The sequence below is a fragment of the Carassius gibelio genome, chromosome B18, assembly GCF_023724105.1.
Source record: "Carassius gibelio isolate Cgi1373 ecotype wild population from Czech Republic chromosome B18, carGib1.2-hapl.c, whole genome shotgun sequence".
Taxonomy (NCBI): domain Eukaryota; kingdom Metazoa; phylum Chordata; class Actinopteri; order Cypriniformes; family Cyprinidae; genus Carassius; species Carassius gibelio.
In genome coordinates this window covers 10,756,536-10,773,889 of record NC_068413.1, presented here as the reverse complement: position 1 = coordinate 10,773,889, position 17,354 = coordinate 10,756,536, and the positions used below count along the sequence as shown (strand labels likewise).

At 35.7% G+C, this 17,354-nt stretch overlaps 2 protein-coding genes across 2 annotated transcripts; both read left to right on the top strand.

Moving 5' to 3' along the window:
- Window positions 1-2,345: 2,345 nt before the first annotated feature.
- LOC127977052 (cleavage and polyadenylation specificity factor subunit 5) lies at window positions 2,346-6,501 on the top strand. The gene is made up of 7 exons (XM_052581728.1): window positions 2,346-2,650; window positions 3,559-3,759; window positions 4,951-5,014; window positions 5,263-5,352; window positions 5,747-5,822; window positions 5,892-6,006; window positions 6,115-6,501. Exons 1-7 carry the CDS (start codon window positions 2,532-2,534, stop codon window positions 6,134-6,136), a joined length of 687 nt encoding a protein of 228 aa, XP_052437688.1. The 5' UTR covers window positions 2,346-2,531; the 3' UTR covers window positions 6,137-6,501.
- A 5,394-nt stretch (window positions 6,502-11,895) lies between these two features.
- Window positions 11,896-13,703, top strand: LOC127977046 (leukotriene B4 receptor 1-like). Its single transcript, XM_052581724.1, has one exon. It carries the CDS (start codon window positions 12,380-12,382, stop codon window positions 13,352-13,354), a length of 975 nt encoding a protein of 324 aa, XP_052437684.1. The 5' UTR covers window positions 11,896-12,379; the 3' UTR covers window positions 13,355-13,703.
- The last annotated feature ends 3,651 nt before the right edge of the window (window positions 13,704-17,354 follow it).

Below are 17,354 nucleotides of genomic sequence, written 5' to 3'. Positions count from 1 at the left end.
CATGTCTGTTCCAATAAAAGATGGCATTCGGACAAGAGACAACCTCATTCTGGAACAGAGCACGAATACTCCTATTATTTGATTTGGTGGTTAGGGATAATTTACCCACATATGTATCAAATACATTGAGATATGGCACAAACTGAGAGACCTTGTTGTTAAAACCCTTCATAAACATAATAATCCCAGAAGGGATAGCTCCAAAAACAATAGCATATTCTCTTGCTGTAATTGGGATTTTATAATGTGACAGAAACTCCTCATATTTTAATGGAATTCCTCGGTCATTGAATAACTGACTTACCAAAATAATATTATTTTTAACCCAATTATCAAAATAAATAGATTTGTTTTGGTACAGCAGATCTCTGTTGTGCCAAATTATATAATTGTGTGGGGAAAAATTATGCTTGTAAATTAAAGACCATGATAAAAGACATTGTTTGTGAAAGTGAGATAATTTGGAAGAAATTTTGTCAGGATTATAATTACACAAGAGCAGAAAATTTAGACTACCTAATTTAGAAAAAATTAAATTTGGTATAAAGTTCCATAAAGAGGTGGGATTTTTTAAGTGTTGTTTTATCCAATTTATTTTAAATGTATAATTAAGGGTAGAAAAGCTGATAAAATTAAATCCACCTTTTTCATAAGAATTCATAACTACAGATTTTCTAATATAGTGTTTCTTATTTCTCCATAAGAAATTAAATAAACATTGATCAACTGCTTTGGAAGTCTGAGCATCAACATAAAGAGATGTAGCAGAATAGGCTAGACGTGAGAGACCCTCTGCTTTAGAAAGTAAAGTTCTACCCTTGAGAGACAAATCTCTGTGTAACCATAGATTTAGTTTCTTTTTGGTCTTTTGCATCATTGGAGAGAAGTTATCAACACATCTATTCTTCATATCCTTAGAAACGACTATGCCTAGGTAAGTAATTTTTTCTTTCACTGGGATGCTGTCTATGTTTGTTAAACAACAATTTTTAATTGTTAAACATTAAACATTTGTGAATATTTAAATGTAAACCTGATGCCTGAGAAAACAAACTAATAATATTAATAGCTAAAGAAACCTGAGCAGAGTTGCGTAAAAAAAGTGTCGTATCATCTGCGAGTTGACTCAGTATAATCTCTCTACCTGCAATATTAATGCCCTGTATAGCGCTTGCCCTAAGATAAACAGAAAGTAGTTGACCAGCTAATAAAAATAAATATGGTGATATCGGGCAGCCTTGTCTGATTCCACTTAGCAAATTAAATCTAGTAGATGAGCCAGTCTTTAATTTGATAGAACAGTCTGCATTTGCATAAAGTGTTTCAACAGCTTTGATAAAAAAAGGACCAAAACCAAACTTTTCTAACGCTATAAAAATAAACTTATGTTCAACAGAATCAAATGCCTTATAAAAGTCTAAAAACAAAATAAAGCTCTCATCTACAATTAAATCAGAGTAATCAATAAGATCCAACACTAATCTAATATTATTTGAAATATGCCTCCCTGATAAGAAACCAGACTGGGATTCATCTATAATAGATTTTAATGCTTTTTTAAAGACGTTTAGCAAAAATCAAGGCTAGAATTTTGTAATCATTATTAAGAAGACATATTGGACGCCAATTATCCAGAACATCTTTTTTGGGTTTGGGGAGCAATGTGATAAGGCCTTGTGTAAGTGTAGGGGGGAGAGAGCCTTTTAAAATACTTTCTCTAAAAACTTGCAAAAGAAAAGGTGCTAATTGTTTTGCAAATAATTTGTAGAACTCCGAAGACAAGCCATCAACTCCTGGAGATTTGTAAAGTTTAAGACAATTAATGGCTTCAGTGACTTCCTCCAAAACAAGAGGTAGATCACACGTTTCTGTCTGCCCCGTTAATTTGACAAAAACTAGGTAATGAATCGAAGAAACATGTAGTAACTTCGTAATCAAAATAGGAACTATACAAATCTTTATAAAAATCTGCACAAAATTGTGCAATTTCTTTCGGACTGTCAGATATCTGTCCATCAATCTTTAGTCTATGAATTGTATTATGACTGGAATTGTGTCTCTCAAGTTTAAAAAAATAAGATTAATTTTGTTCAACATGCTCTAACCAACGCTGTCTAGATCTAATAAAAGCTCCTTCGGCTTTGGTTCTATACATCTCATCTAGCCTATTCTGCAATTTAGACAGTTCCATATTTTCTTGGTCAGTCAATGTTACTATGATCTGAGAAAGAAATGCTATTTTAGAAATGACTTCATTTTCTTCAGACCTCATATTTATTAATATATGTTCAAAAAGCCTCAATGCTGACGTATGACAGGAAGCAGATGAGCCGTAAAGCGAAACGCACGGTCGTAACACAAGAGGGAGCCGGATGTCCCGGATGTGTTTTTACAGCTGAGTGCCGTATTCCCGTTTTCATCGAGCGCCAAGGCTTGCGGGTCAACCTAGTAATATTGTAACAAAACACTTATTGTAACAAAAATAGTGATTAGTGCAGAGATTAAGAGTCCATAATATTATCCGTTATACGATGTCAGTTGTACCTCCTAATCGATCATCTACCGGTTGGCCTCGTGGAGTAAATCAGTTCGGCAATAAATACATTAGCCAGCCGGCTAAACCCCTCACCCTGGAGAGAACAATAAATCTGTGAGTAACATTCACCGCTGCATGTGCAATTACATTTATTTCAAGCAATGCTGAGCGATCTCAGTCATGCACAATGGCTTTTGCTGAAGAAGCATCAGCCTGGACAACATTCGTAGCTCCTTCGTGTTTACTGCTGTTTGTTTGCGTGTGCACGTTTATTAACGTTAACTTGTACGTGTAACGTATACGTAACTTTAGTTTAAATAAAGGGAAAATGTCGTTCAAAACATATTTTTGTTATATTTAATGGTAGCAGCCAGATGGTGTTGTTTTCTTGTTGGTTTATTGCCCAATGAATCGAAAATAACAGTAGTCGTTTGGGTCAATTACCTAAACGTGAAAAGTATCGATTACAAACACAACATTTACAGTTACAGTAGCGCCAAATGTTTCTGTTTGCAAAATTTCCCAGTGTAACTAACCAGCGAAGAATTGTAATTGGGAACCAGGGGCGTTAAAATGTGTATTCTATGCCTTAGACAATGTTAAAATATAAGATTATGAAAGATGTAAAAAGCATCTTTGAATTTAATTGAAGACAGTGTTCCTCAACAAATTGCTTTAAGATATATTGAGACTTCCATCCAACCAGAGATAGTTAAGCTCGAGATTTACTTTACAAGGTTTACTTTTGTTTTATCCATATACACATAGCTGGACACATCAATTTTGGCCCAAATAATGCTTTATACACTCATTATGCACTTGTACTATGTACTCTGCCATTTCTATGGTTATTTTAAGCAGCTACAGACACTGCATGAAGTGTCCAACATTCCACACTTGTTTCCTTTTTTCAGTTAAATAAGTGCATGATCCATGTATTTGAAGTGCATTTATTGCATATTTTCCTGTGTGCTGATCTATCATTTATCACTCCTGAACATCATGATGTTTGTTTTTTGCAGATACCCTTTAACAAATTACACATTCGGCACCAAGGAGCCACTCTATGAGAAGGACAGCTCGGTAGCCGCACGCTTTCAGCGGATGCGGGAAGAATTTGAGAAAATTGGGATGCGGCGGACGGTGGAAGGGGTTCTGATCGTTCACGAGCACAGACTCCCTCACGTGCTGCTGCTGCAGCTAGGAACAACCTTCTTCAAGCTGTAAGCAGCCAGTGATACACTGGAGTTTTTTTTTTTGTTAAGGATGTGATCGATTCAAATGGGTGCTTTTCAGTGGTTAAACTGTACTCTATTGTTAAATGTAACATATTTTCACATATATCAATCCATCCAGGATTTAGTGGAACTTTTTTTCTGATTTTTGCTGCCTAAAATGGCTGCTTTTCTCAAAATTTGCAGTGATATTTGCGCCATTTCTTATTGTTTTTCAGTGAAAATAATACAACAGACAACATTCTTCTGACACTGTTATGACTTTTCTGACTTCGAGAACCACTGTAGGTCTCCAGACTAACGTTCCACGACACCAGCACTAGTGCCATTAAGTTCTACAGATGGTGTCACCAGCACCTGACAGTAAAGCACTTGCCCTAATCGCACATGTACATCTCAGAGATCTCTATTTAATGTCTGCATTTACATATGCAAGATGTATTTTAAAGAGTGCTTGCTCATCTGCAGTACGTTTCTAAGATGTTTCGTGTCAGATGTCAAATAGGCATTTATTAGAATGCATGTAAAACTGTTTCCGAGACCTTTATCAGAGTAGACAGCAGATGATTCCCAGATCTTTAGCAGACTTTATCTGATAAAATGTACTTTTATTTCTGTCATTCATAATGTCTAAATATAATTCAGTGAATACAAAAATATATATTAGGGATTGCAAATGGCTTAGAAGTACTTCTCTGCAGCCATCTACTAGTAGTAATTTAATATTATTTTTAAATAATTGTTTGCTTTCCTACATTTTGAAAATTTTAGTTTTATACATGGGGAACCTATGAAGGATGAATAAATATCAGTAATACTTAAAGCTTTGAGTCATGATGAGAACACAAGGCTGTTCATTCCATATTTGGAACTGAGAAACAACATTTCTTTGACTGAATGCGCATTGCTATGAGGTCACAGGATGCGTCCAAATTCTGCTGAAAAATTGCGGCAATTACAAAAATTGTGGAGTTTGCTTGATTTTGCAATAAATTCAGCGATCGCAAAATCCTGGAGGGACTGATATACATTCCCTTATACTTTTTTTTTTTTCATTATTATGCTATGTCTTGTTTTCTTTTCTTTGCAGTGTTTTGTTTGTTCATTATGCATTTATAAAATAATTGTCTACTAAAATGTCTGTCAGTGGCTGAAGGTTTATACATTGTTTTTTTCCAGTCCTGGGGGTGAGTTGAACCCTGGAGAGGATGAAGTGGAGGGGCTGAAGCGACTAATGACTGAGGTATTATTGCTTTCATTTTTTGACTGGATTTAAAATAATAATTGGTGAAATATGCCATCTAAAAATTAAAAAAAAACCTACAGTCTGTTCGAAAAGAGTGAATCTGAAAGTGTAAATGCCAATCAGCCAAAAACACTTATTATCAGAGTATTGTGCCATCTTGTTTGACATTAAATGCCATGTTATGTAACATCTAGCAAAGAACGGTTTGATATACACTAAGAATAATTCCTAAATTTGTTGTCAAGATTTTGGGGCGTCAGGATGGAGTGAAACAGGACTGGGTCATTGATGACTGTATTGGGAACTGGTGGAGACCAAACTTTGAACCACCTCAGGTAACTACTCTGTTTCCTTCAGATCAGATGTGCTAAAACATTAGTCACATTTAAATGCAGACTCAAAACTCATCTGTTTAGCTGTGCATTTATTTAATGAGCACTGTGCGCTGTCCGGACAGATTGCACTATATTATATGTATAATCATTTTTAAATTACATGTTTTATTGTTGTGATTTTAGTTTTGTTTTTTATCAATTTTGTATTTTTTATTTACCATTGTGTATGAAATGTGCATTATAAATAAACCTGCCTTGCCTTTTCCATCAGACAGATAAAAGTACATATAGTTTTGTTTAACTTTCAAGCACTTTAACTAAACACAATGAATATCTAGTTATTATAGTTTGATTCAATGGTAAATCACATTGAACATCTCATTTCCTTCCACAGTACCCTTATATTCCTGCACACATCACTAAGCCTAAAGAACATAAGAAGCTTTTTCTAGTACAGCTGCAAGAGAAAGGTAAGACAAAATACATTGTTTACTCAATGTACTATTATTCAGCTCAACTTGTGTGTTGTGTGTTTTTAGCATTGTTTGCTGTGCCTAAGAATTACAAGCTGGTGGCTGCCCCCTTGTTTGAGCTTTATGATAATGCTCCTGGCTATGGCCCAATAATATCCAGTCTTCCACAGCTACTGAGCAGGTGAGATGTTACTTTTGAATCTTGTAGCTTGTAGTAAATGGGCTTCACATAATTTAGTATTGATAAATGCTGTCTAATTAAATAGCAAATGTTTATTCTATGGACCAGGTTTAACTTCATCTACAATTGAGAAGCGTCAGGATTTGTCATGACCGTGGACTGTTTCTGTGAACGCAGTCTGATGGGGTAATGGATGAAGATGTGGTGTTTAGGTGTTGGCTAGGTCCACTGAGGTTTACAAAATCTCTCATTTTCTTTTTTGTCTGCATTGCATTGATTTAGATTCCACAGAAATATGTGCATTTTCTTCTCATTTATAAATACATTGCAAGTCTTTATTGTTGTACTTTGCCATCGAGTAACTTACGTTTTTATGTTTGACTAAGCGGTGAACACAATGTCTTTTGAAAAGAATGTTTCAGTGAATTTTTTTTAACCTTGTATATTTGTCAGTGCTTTTTATAATAAATTGTTCACAATCACATGGAGATTTCACAGGTTTCCTTTTGTGTAATTTATTGTTGCTGTAATTTGCATTTTTGTCACAAAGAGTCATAATTTAGTTTTATATATAATTTTACTCTAAACCCTAGAAACTAAAAAGATTGTTTTACTCTAAAATCTGATTAAACAGGTGGACTGACATAAATCATAACTTGTTGCGAACAAAAATTTAAGCCACTCTTTACTAAAGTTAAGAAGAGCCACTTTTGCTTTAACACCGCCAGGATAAGGGACAATGTTTTGACATTTCTCTTTAAAGGAAAAGTTCACTCAAAAATACAGAATTTACTCGCCCTCAGGCAGTTGTGGATAAGGTACTCAAGTAAAAAAAATTTGGTAGATGTTGAAGTCACCATTTATGATATTGCTTGAGTAAAAGTGTTAAAATATGTGATATTTACAAAGTTTAATGTAGCTCAGAGTGGACATGGATGCATTTGACCTGTTACTGAACCATAAATAATGCTTTGTTTTTTAAACATAAAATGGTGAATACTAATGTTTGAAATTATTTTTAAAAAAGGAAAAAAAAAAACTATATATATATATATATATATATATATATATATATTAGTACACAGTACACAGTCCTTTGTTCGAAAAAGCAAAACTGCTGTGATCTTTGTTTGGAACTATTTTCGTTGGCAAAATTGAGCAAAAACAGGCAAAAGTCACTTAATGCTAACTTTATTAAACTTGTATACATTGAATTGTTATCATGCTGATATCTGGAGAAAAATCGACACTTGTGTGATACAGATTAAGTTAACTCTATTTAATTATATATTCATACAGAAGCATCTTTGCCATACAATTTAGAACAAGTTTTAACAGACTGATAAATCACGTGTTTGTATTTTTTGTGGTAATGTAATCATTACAACAACACTTTCATCGAAGACATAGGCCTAATGTAACATATCACACAGTACACCACGTCCTACTTGAGAGGAAAATGAAATCATCCGCGAACCGCAACAAGAGCAAAGCAAAGTGTTTTTGACGAGTCTAACATGCAAGCGCTAGACCACTTATTCGTCAAACCTGTACTCCCTTTTTATGATATTCACTTTACAACAAGTTTTTTCAAGTTTGTAGGTTTCCTGGTGCATAAAACAAATAGTAAATGTAAAATAGCACTGCATAGTCTTTATCAAAAAATAAATGTACAGTCAAACCCAAATTTATTCAGACACCTTCAGCATCTCACATTATCACAGTTTATTTGCTATAGTTTAGAAAATGGTTATAAAATATGACAAGAACACAATTAAACCGTCAGAACAAATTCATCTTGATAATGTCAGATAACTTTGATAGAAAGGTAGGCCTATGTAATGGATTTACAATCAACAAAAAAAATCAAAATTCAACTGTTAGTGAAGTGAAGTGACATTCAGCCAAGCATGGTGACCCATACTCAAAATTTGTGCTCTGCATTTAACCCATCCGAAATGCACACACACAGAGCAGTGAACACACACACACTGTGAACACACACCCGGAGCAGTGGGCAGCCATTTATGCTGCGGCGCCCGGGGAGCAGTTGGGGGTTCGATGCCTTGCTCAAGGGCACCTAAGTCATGGTATTGAAGGTGGAGAGAGAGCTGTTCATGCACTACCCCCACCCACAATTCCGTCCGGCCCGAGACTAGAACTCACAACCCTTCGATTGGGAGTCCAACCCTCTAACCATTAGGCCACGACTTCCCCTAAATATTGTTAGTATGACAATATTTACACAACTATCAATACTTTGTTGACCAATTACAAAGCAATGCTTAATTTAGTTCAGTCTGTGGTGTAAAAAGGCTGCATTAAAGAAAAAACACTTATAGGCAAAACATTTAGCCAGGTCAAAGTGTCTGAATCATTTTTTGTCCCAAGTTTTTTCTAGCAATTTTACTGTTAGTCCACTGTATGAAGAATTTTTGGGTATGTCACAGTTTACTCTATTTTGCTATATTTACATAAATGAACTATAGTGACCTGCACGCAAATATCAAAAAATATATCTGGTGTCTGAATAATTTTTGCTTTGACATTTTCTTGGATTAACATTAAAGAAACCGACAGCTAGTAAATTAGGCGTGGTTACTTTAAGAGACAAGCATCCATTATAATGATACACATCTGATTTCATTCTCCCCTGTTTACTTTCACTTAAGACATAACCAACAGTTTTTTTGAGAATACTCTCCAAGACGGGTATTTTGACATATTTTTGTATGTATTTATCTGTACAAGTGCAAGAAGAGGCAAATTCGGTGTTGAAGCATTTAGAGACGTGTCTCTCTGCGTGCATCCTGAACACATTACACCAATTGCTAAACTGTGCTCTTACCACTGATCTATATATATATATAGATCAGTGGCTCTTACCACCCATCTTTCACACCGCAAGCCTGAGCGGTGCGCGAGCAGGGCGTCCGCGCAACTACACCGTCACTGCAGCAGCAGACTCTCGCGAGTATTCACACTGGAAGCGTACTATAGGTACAGTATCACAGCAGCGGCTGCAAAGCATGTTCGGCAGACAGTATAACCATTTCAAACAATGGGTATAATTCAATTCAACATTTCAACATTTGTTTTTATAACAATGCACCATACTTTCACCCAAAACGATTAATTAAAAAGTTTAAATGGGTAAATCCAATTTGTTATACTTAATTTTCTTTTCTGGCATGATTGTGAAAACACTAGACATTGGCATTGTTGTTAAAACTCTTGACATGCTTATTCTGTGCATTTTGAGCACGTTTTGTGTGAAATCATATTTATTTAACACTCATTTATAATGCACTCATTGATTAACATGGACGGCGGAAAAAATATGCACTGCTCGCGCGCCGCTCACGCTTGCGGTGTGAAACAGGGGTCACGCGCTGCTCCTGGTCTCAGTGTGAATGCACTCATTGATTAACATGGACGCCGAAAAAAATACGCACTGCTCGCGCGCCGCTCACGCTTGCAGTGTGGAAGATTACACATCTTTTTCTGTTTGCTTGTTCAAACTGCAATTTGTATTTTGTATTTGTTCGTTCAGGTGCAGGAGGATGCGAAGGAGAGCTCTGTTCGGTGTTGCTGTCTGTGCATGTGGCTCTCTGCGTGCGAGCTGAACACCGTGCACAACAGTTCAGTTTTTCTGTGTCTTGTGTTTGAATGTTTTAAAAACTTTTGAATGTTGAAATTGGCAGGGCTTAAAAACACCTGCAAATGATAAGATTTAGTGACGATGCGCAGCCCGTCAACTGTCCTGAGCATCGTTTTAGGCTGGCATCAGTCAGTCGGGATCCCCTCGGCCGTGGGCCCATATAATCGTCACCACTTTTGACTCCACTAGTGATGGCCCTGTTGCTCGTTAAAAGCTAGGGGTGTAACGGTACACAAATATGATGGTCAGTACAAAAAAATTGTTTTACTGAACAAGTTGCTCTTTCTTGAAAAAATACATTCAGTTATAGTTAAATTTTCTTAGTGATAAAAATCTACCTCAGTTTAAAACTACATTATAAGGTTACGATTAGGCCTAACAACCCAAACTTAAATTAAATTACTATTTATTTTTAAATAAATTATCAACAACAAAAATAAAAATAAATATGCAAACATGTAAATTGCACATAAACCAGTTTTTATATTAACTTATAAAAAAAAAAAAAAAAATGTATATATATTAATGAAAACGTTTCTAATTTTCGGCTCATATCAAATCTTCCTTTTCTTGTTAATTTGGAGCTAGTGATATATAGATATTGATATTGCTTCACAGTTAATTTCTCATTTAACAGAAAAAATCTTTTTGAGCCTTTGCAATCTGGCTTCCGCAAATTCTATAGTACTGAAACAGCAATGGTCAAGGTTACTAATAATTTGTCAATACATTTAAAGGCGCTATTAAAAAAAGGGTATTATATATATATATATATATATATATATATATATATATATATATACACGCGCACACACACACATAATTTGTCTAGTTTTAAGGTCCTTAAGAGGACAAACCACTGATCTATATATATATATATATATATATATAGATCATTTGGACAAACTTAGATTACAAGAGAAATTGTTATTATTAAAAAAAAATTCCAACCTGCAATTAACAAATGTCATTTCGACCACATCTCAATATACAGCTGTTATTTAAAAATTGAATAACTTATGCCACTCAAGAATTGTCTAAGATCATTTTGTTAGTAATTTTACCAGTTTATCCACAATGTAAAATAATCATACATTTGTCAATGATATAAATTAACTGCCCTAAGGACCAAATGCTGAACTGTACACTTGTCACACTCTCAAAATTTTTTTTAAATAACTTAAGTAGAGCATGATCTCATAAATTGTGGATTTTTTAAATATTGAGAACTTTTAAAATATTTATTTACAAATGTGTGTGGTGATGGAAATGACAGGGTGGTGGTGGAAATGACAATGAATTAACTTGAATGTAGAGAAACAGTAGAGATACTTATTAGTAAAATTCTTCACCACACCCATTAAACTCAATGCACAAAGTCACTAAACATAATCACACCTGTTTTTAGTGTAGTGCTGATTTTGATGTATAAAACTGATTTGTCTCACAGATGAAGGGTTACAGTGCATACTGTAAATAACTGACACAACTGAAGGCATGTAAAAATATAAGCAATAAATTTCAACATTGTGAGATAATTATGAGTTTGATAATGAAATGTTCTCATTGGTCTCTTAAATGAACACTATTTTGTAAGAGTAACTGTAAAGAACACTTGAAACGGTATCACTTAAACAGAGATGTGGATTGTGGAAAATTCTGAGCACCTTGAACGTGTGGGTGCTCTAGTTTTTTTGACATATCAGGACACAACTCAGTATAATGACATGGGTATGACACAGGTATTACAAGGAGATGGTGACTTATGAGGACATGTCCCCATTTTTCAAAATGCTTATAAATCATACAGAATTAGTTTTTTTGAGAAAGTAAAAATGCACAAAGTCTCCTGAGGGTTAGGGGTAGGGTTGGTGAAGGGTGATAGAATATACAGTTTGTACAGTATAAAAACCATTACGCCTATGGAATGTCCCCACTTTTCACAAAAACAAACGTGTGTGTGTTTTCTATAGGTCTTTTTAACATGTTAGTTAATGTTAATTAATACATTTTATATTTATTTATTAATTTATTTTTGAGGATTTGCAGGTGTTATAAAAACACTAGTCACACTTGAATATAACTTAATATAAAACTATGGTTTTATTTGCTTTACTCTTCTAAAGACTTTTATTTAAATTGTGTAAATGCTTCGTCAGTGTGATTGAGGTACTATGCTACTATGGTACTATGTGTGCTAAAAGACCAACAGGAAATGTATGTGTGTAAGTGTAGCTGAAGGTGAGAAGTGTTATTTTAGAGCTGCTACATGCTCGCTTTTAATTTGTAAATGATGTGCATTAAATACTTAAAATGCATCCAGGGGACATGTAGATACAGAAGTGTCTGGATTTGATTAGGCTGTAAATTCTGAATCAACTTATTTCTGTTGGTCACACTCTGTAGGACTGTTGACCATTTTCTTGCAAGAACATAAATCTTAAAGACTTTGTTTCATGCCTTTTATTAAAACAAAAAAAATTGCCACAACAAATAACTAACTACTGATCTTTTATCATATAATGATATACTGTGTCATGTTAAATCAAAATGCTACTTGTGAAAATTGCTTGTGGGCAATGAAATGTGGTCTTTGTTTTATGTTTCCTGCTATAGATAGACATGTCATTTAGCATAAGTTGTTTTGTGGGTGGGGTTATTTCCAGGAACTCTTTTTTTTTCCAGTATTAGAAGTTCTAAATATTTTTGATCATGATGGAGAACAGTGCAGGCTTCAATTCAACATCTAACAGCACTGCTGTTGGTTCAGAGAAGATCACTCCTGCTGTAATTCTGGGTTTGTGCTGTTTGGTTGGTTTGCCAAGCAACATTGTGGTAATCATCAGCATTGCTCGTGAGTGGAGCAAAAATCTGAGCTTCACCTTAAAACTAATGTTATACCTTGCAGTCTCTGATGCTTTGACTCTTTGCTTGGCTCCTTTTGTGGTTTATGGAATACTGTTTGGATGGAAGTTCGGCCTTTGGTCTTGTAAGTTTCTGTTTTTTTTGGGTCACTGGAGTCTGTATGTTGCTGTTCTGACTGTCACATCCATGAGCGTACACCGCTATCATAATGTCTTCAAGTCAAGAGTCACTAACAGGATGATACTCCGGAGACCGGAAAGACAGCAGAGGTGCCTTCAGCTGATTGGCATCTGGATTCTAGCCTTTGCTTTTGCCCTACCAGTATTTTTTACTCAAGGGCTCAAAGACAAGAATGGATTGCTAAGATGTCAGAGGATAACGAAGTCACAGTTTGTGGTGACTGTTTTGCTTTTTGAGATCCTGTTGGGGTTTATCATTCCATTTTGTATAATGTTGACATGTTATTTATGGTTGGACAAAGGGTTGAGACAAAAAGCCAGGAGCTCCAGTCTAACTAGTTCTCCACAGGATCAGGAACCCAGAAACCAGGGGACAAATGTTAAGACTTACAAGAAGAGACTTGTGATCAGTATCGTAGTGGCTTTCTTCCTCTTTTGGACTCCTGTGCATATTATCAATGTGGTTGATATAGTCACTACTCTGACTAAAACATCTCATCCAGATGTTCATTCCCAACTGAAGACTTTCCGCGGAGTATATGGTGATACAAGCAAGACTCTGGCTTTGCTGAACTGCTGTCTGAATCCTTTTCTTTATGCCATCTCTTCACAGAATCTTATGAAATGTTTCAGAATGAGATAATTAAAACAATTCTGAATTATTTATTTGCAGTCAATTATCCTTTGGAAATTTAAGAAAAATGGTTCTAAAGAGTACCAAATTTGCATTATATATAGCCCTTTTTATAATGTTCCATAAAGAACCATGCTTAAAAAGAGCTTTATTGTATACTGCAGGACATTCATAGTGTTATAATTTGTTATTTTCATTAATATTAGTATTATTAGTCATATCTTGTAGGTACTTTTGTTTTTATTTATGTAAAAATTACAGTGCTCCAACAACAGTGCTCTAATTCATAAATGGCAAATTATATTGATCTTGAATAAATAGCACAACACAGAAGCAGGAAATAGTAATGAAGACCAAGTTCCAGTAAAATGTCTTCACAATTCTCCTTTATGCCTTCTAGTCAATTATTGTGTGTGTGTGTGTGTGTGTGTGTGTATAGGTGTTTCTCTCTGCAGATGACGTAGTGTTCCTTCCATTTATATAAAAGGAATTATTGTTATGAAGGCTACAACTAAAAAAGTACATGTGAGCCCTTCACAAAAAAATTAGAAAAAGTCAAGAGATTGTTGTTTTGTGTTTTTTGTTGTGATTGGGTTCATTTATGCATTCAAGTAATAATTAAAACATCTAATAATAATGGATTATAAATTCAATATCTGTTAATTACTTAATGAAAAAAAGTATCATTGACTGAACAGAGCTGGTCATAATTACGGTTTATAAAAATAAAATAAGAGAACGATATGATTGGTAAGAAACCAATTATAATTTGAAAGTTAAAATATATAGACATTTGAAGAAAGTGTCTGTGTTTGTGTCTCTCAAGGGGACCATTGACACTCCTAATTGAGATTGATAGAGTGTCATTGGTCCATTTGAGAGATAGGTGGCAGTAATGCACTTATAAGTCTGTGATCCACCATAAAGCACCTGGACGTGCTCAGGACAGTTCTAACAGTTCCCTTTCATAGGTCACTTCGATGCTGCGGTGACGTCACCGTATGGGAACACCTCTCGGTGTGATGAATGTCTGAAGCCCTATACCATCTCACCAATCCTATTGGCCAAATAGCGCTTGGCACCGCCCCACGCATGTGTACGCATCGTATACCTGGGTGCCGCGTGCTATTTCGCTCAGATTTCATTTCCTTCAGGAAAGCGAATCATCTGTGCCATAGGAATCATCTCACATTCTCAGCGGTTTTCTCTGAGCAGTGTTAACTCCTCTTCGCGGACGCGTTGAATTTTCGGAAGTGTAAGGAACTGTGTACCGGTTTCATCTAGAAGGGAGACTGCAAGGGCTTCCATCACGCACAGGCAGCGGTTAGTGGCCTTTCTTCTGGCCTTCATTGTGATGGCCTGCGGCTTACGAGGGTAGAAGTATTTTCTAAGGGCACCCCCGTGTCTAACCCCCGCCATGTCACTTCTGCGGCTGCCGAGGCACCGCACGAGGCGATGGCTTGGGGAGACATGTGCGACATGGATAATGAGGACACCGGTGCGCTGGAGTTTTCTCCACGTCGCTCGCTCTCCCCTACCCTAGTGCAGGAAGCGAGCTTTGTCGAACCAGTCATTTTCTCAAATGAGGATTTACAGCCCACCCCGGAGGCATATGATGCTATCTCCTTCGACTGTGGATGATATGAAGACGCCCAACCTTCGTCTAAGCTGGACGACCGTTTTCTAACTAGTCGTACACCTGCGCAGCCCGAAGGCCCTTCCCTTTTTTCCCAGACCTCCACTGCTTTTAGTGCAAGTGTGCTGAACTTCAGTCCCCTGACTGAGCGGTTCAAAAGACGCAGATCTAAAATAGGATGCAACCCTTTATCCTTCCTTGGAATGGTGAAGAACTGGCTGTATGACCCGGACACCACTATGCAAGGAGGGACCAACTCGATGGCCTCCGTCCCCAGAGATTGTCTACTTCTGTTCCATTACCAGAGGTGGAACCCTGGGTGGAACCAGTGTGGAAAAAGCCCGTTGAATTGAGGCAGAGGAGAACCGAACTGGATTCTGTGGCCTCTCACTACAGAGTGCAGGACCCATAGAGACATGTTTGGCAGTAGTTTCCACTCTGCTAAATAGTCTATTAAGGGAACCAGTCTCTCGAGACTGACCTCTGGTGTAATCAGAGCTGCTGGCTCAGTGCCCTAAAGCGGCGAAACCAGTAGGGGAGAGCTGAACTAGCTTTAGCCCAAAACTTCTCTTGACTGAGGTTTGATATAATGGAGCTTATCAGTGGACAAACAACACTAAATAAGACTCACAAAACCCTAACCCTTACCCTAACCCTAACCCTAACACACAGAGAGCTTCGCTGGATGACAAAAAGCTGATGCTCGTTCCACCGAAGCTGATGCTTTTATAGCTTCCTGGTCGCTACGTCATCCGCCTTGATGTCATGCCCATTCATGAGACTGATTTCCAGTGTTGGGGTAGTTACTCAAAAAATTTAATTAGTTACTAGTTATTAGTTACTTCTGTAAATTGTAATGAGATTACTTTACTAGTTACTGCATTTGAAAAGAAACTTCAACTCATTTTTAATGGTTAAATGTAATTATATTTATCAAAAAGCATGTCTAATTAATTTAAATCATGACACTTATACATTTACACAGCAATATATTAATAATTTAACAAAAATTACATGTTTAGGGCACTATGAAATTATTTTTTTAGCATGGGTGATTATTTAAATGCATAAAACAACTTCATTTATAATTTTTTTCTTAAAATAGTCTCATGAAATTTTTTTTCCCCCTCGGAAATTCTGTTGTGTATTTACATTTTTCTGGGTTATCAAATTAAGTAATAAAATATTCATTTATATTTTCTCTTAAAGATAAGATACATTTCTTTTTTCTTCTTCTGATGAATATATTTTCAATATGAGTATGAACAATAAACTCAAACTATGCAGCATATATTAAAAACAATTGCACAAATGGTCTTCAACAATACAGTGCAAAAAACAGTGCAAATGATTCAGAAACTACACACAAAATGAGTGAGAAATATTCAGAGTGCAACAGAAAAAAAATAGTGCAACTTTCTTTATGAACTGTATAATTATATAATGATTTACTTAGTTAACATAATATACATAATATAAATGATCGATCCGTTGGCTGTAATCTGTGTCAGAATTGACCCAAGACATAAATTCCAGTGCTTTATCAGATATGTACCACTGTTTCATCCTTGTTTTTGATTTATGTCAAAGTACTCTGTCCAGTGTTTTTTCTGCTTTTTCTGAGAGTTTTCTCATGCAAATGTGTTAATGTGTGTTTGTATTTAAGCACTCGAGACACCCCTCGCTGCAGACTGTAGCGCGGTGACGTCACATACGTGACGTACATACGTGACGTACATACGTGACGTGCATGTTTACCGCGCATGCGCTTATAATTTGCATTGCATCATGATGTTAGTTGTTTTCGCGTCGTGAGTGCATTAAAACGATGCACATACTTAACAGAAAACTCTAATAAAATGGTAAAGTATTAAAGAACATTAAGGTGTAAAAAAGACGGAGAAAACAACCATGTTTAACCATGTTTCATCTGAGGTAAAATTAAACGGAATTAAAGTTAATTCTGTGTATCTGTGTAGTATCTTACTTACAATATATTAGCATTCTGTTGCACTTTACTTCACTGTGTAGATTGTAATATTACACTTTAATGGCACCTTATATTTCTTATTGAGCAAGTCAAAATTACAACAGATAAAGTAGCTACATTTGTCGGCTCTAATAGTGCAGATGGTAAAACGTGTATTGTTCACAATTTGATGCAATCGATACAGGTCCGAATCTGCCTTTTTTTCCCTACCTTTTCAAATTTCAAATCACATCAGAAAAGCATTTATTTTGAATAAAAACGAAGGAAATAATAAAACTGTTTTGAGGTAGGGCTTTATTTTCCTAATATGCTGGCATCCATTTAATAATTTGAATTAAAATTATAATTTACACTCAGTTTACACTCATTATTGCATACTGTTT

Bases quoted from the DNA above. Each gene is read 5' to 3' on its own strand.
- LOC127977052 (XM_052581728.1), top strand. From the start codon at position 2,532: ATGTCAGTTGTACCTCCTAATCGATCATCTACCGGTTGGCCTCGTGGA. The intron at 3,760-4,950 runs GTAAGCAGCCAG...GTTTTTTTCCAG, and splicing joins GGAACAACCTTCTTCAAGCT to TCCTGGGGGTGAGTTGAACC. The intron at 6,007-6,114 runs GTGAGATGTTAC...TCTATGGACCAG, and splicing joins CTTCCACAGCTACTGAGCAG to GTTTAACTTCATCTACAATT.
- LOC127977046 (XM_052581724.1), top strand. From the start codon at position 12,380: ATGATGGAGAACAGTGCAGGCTTCAATTCAACATCTAACAGCACTGCT.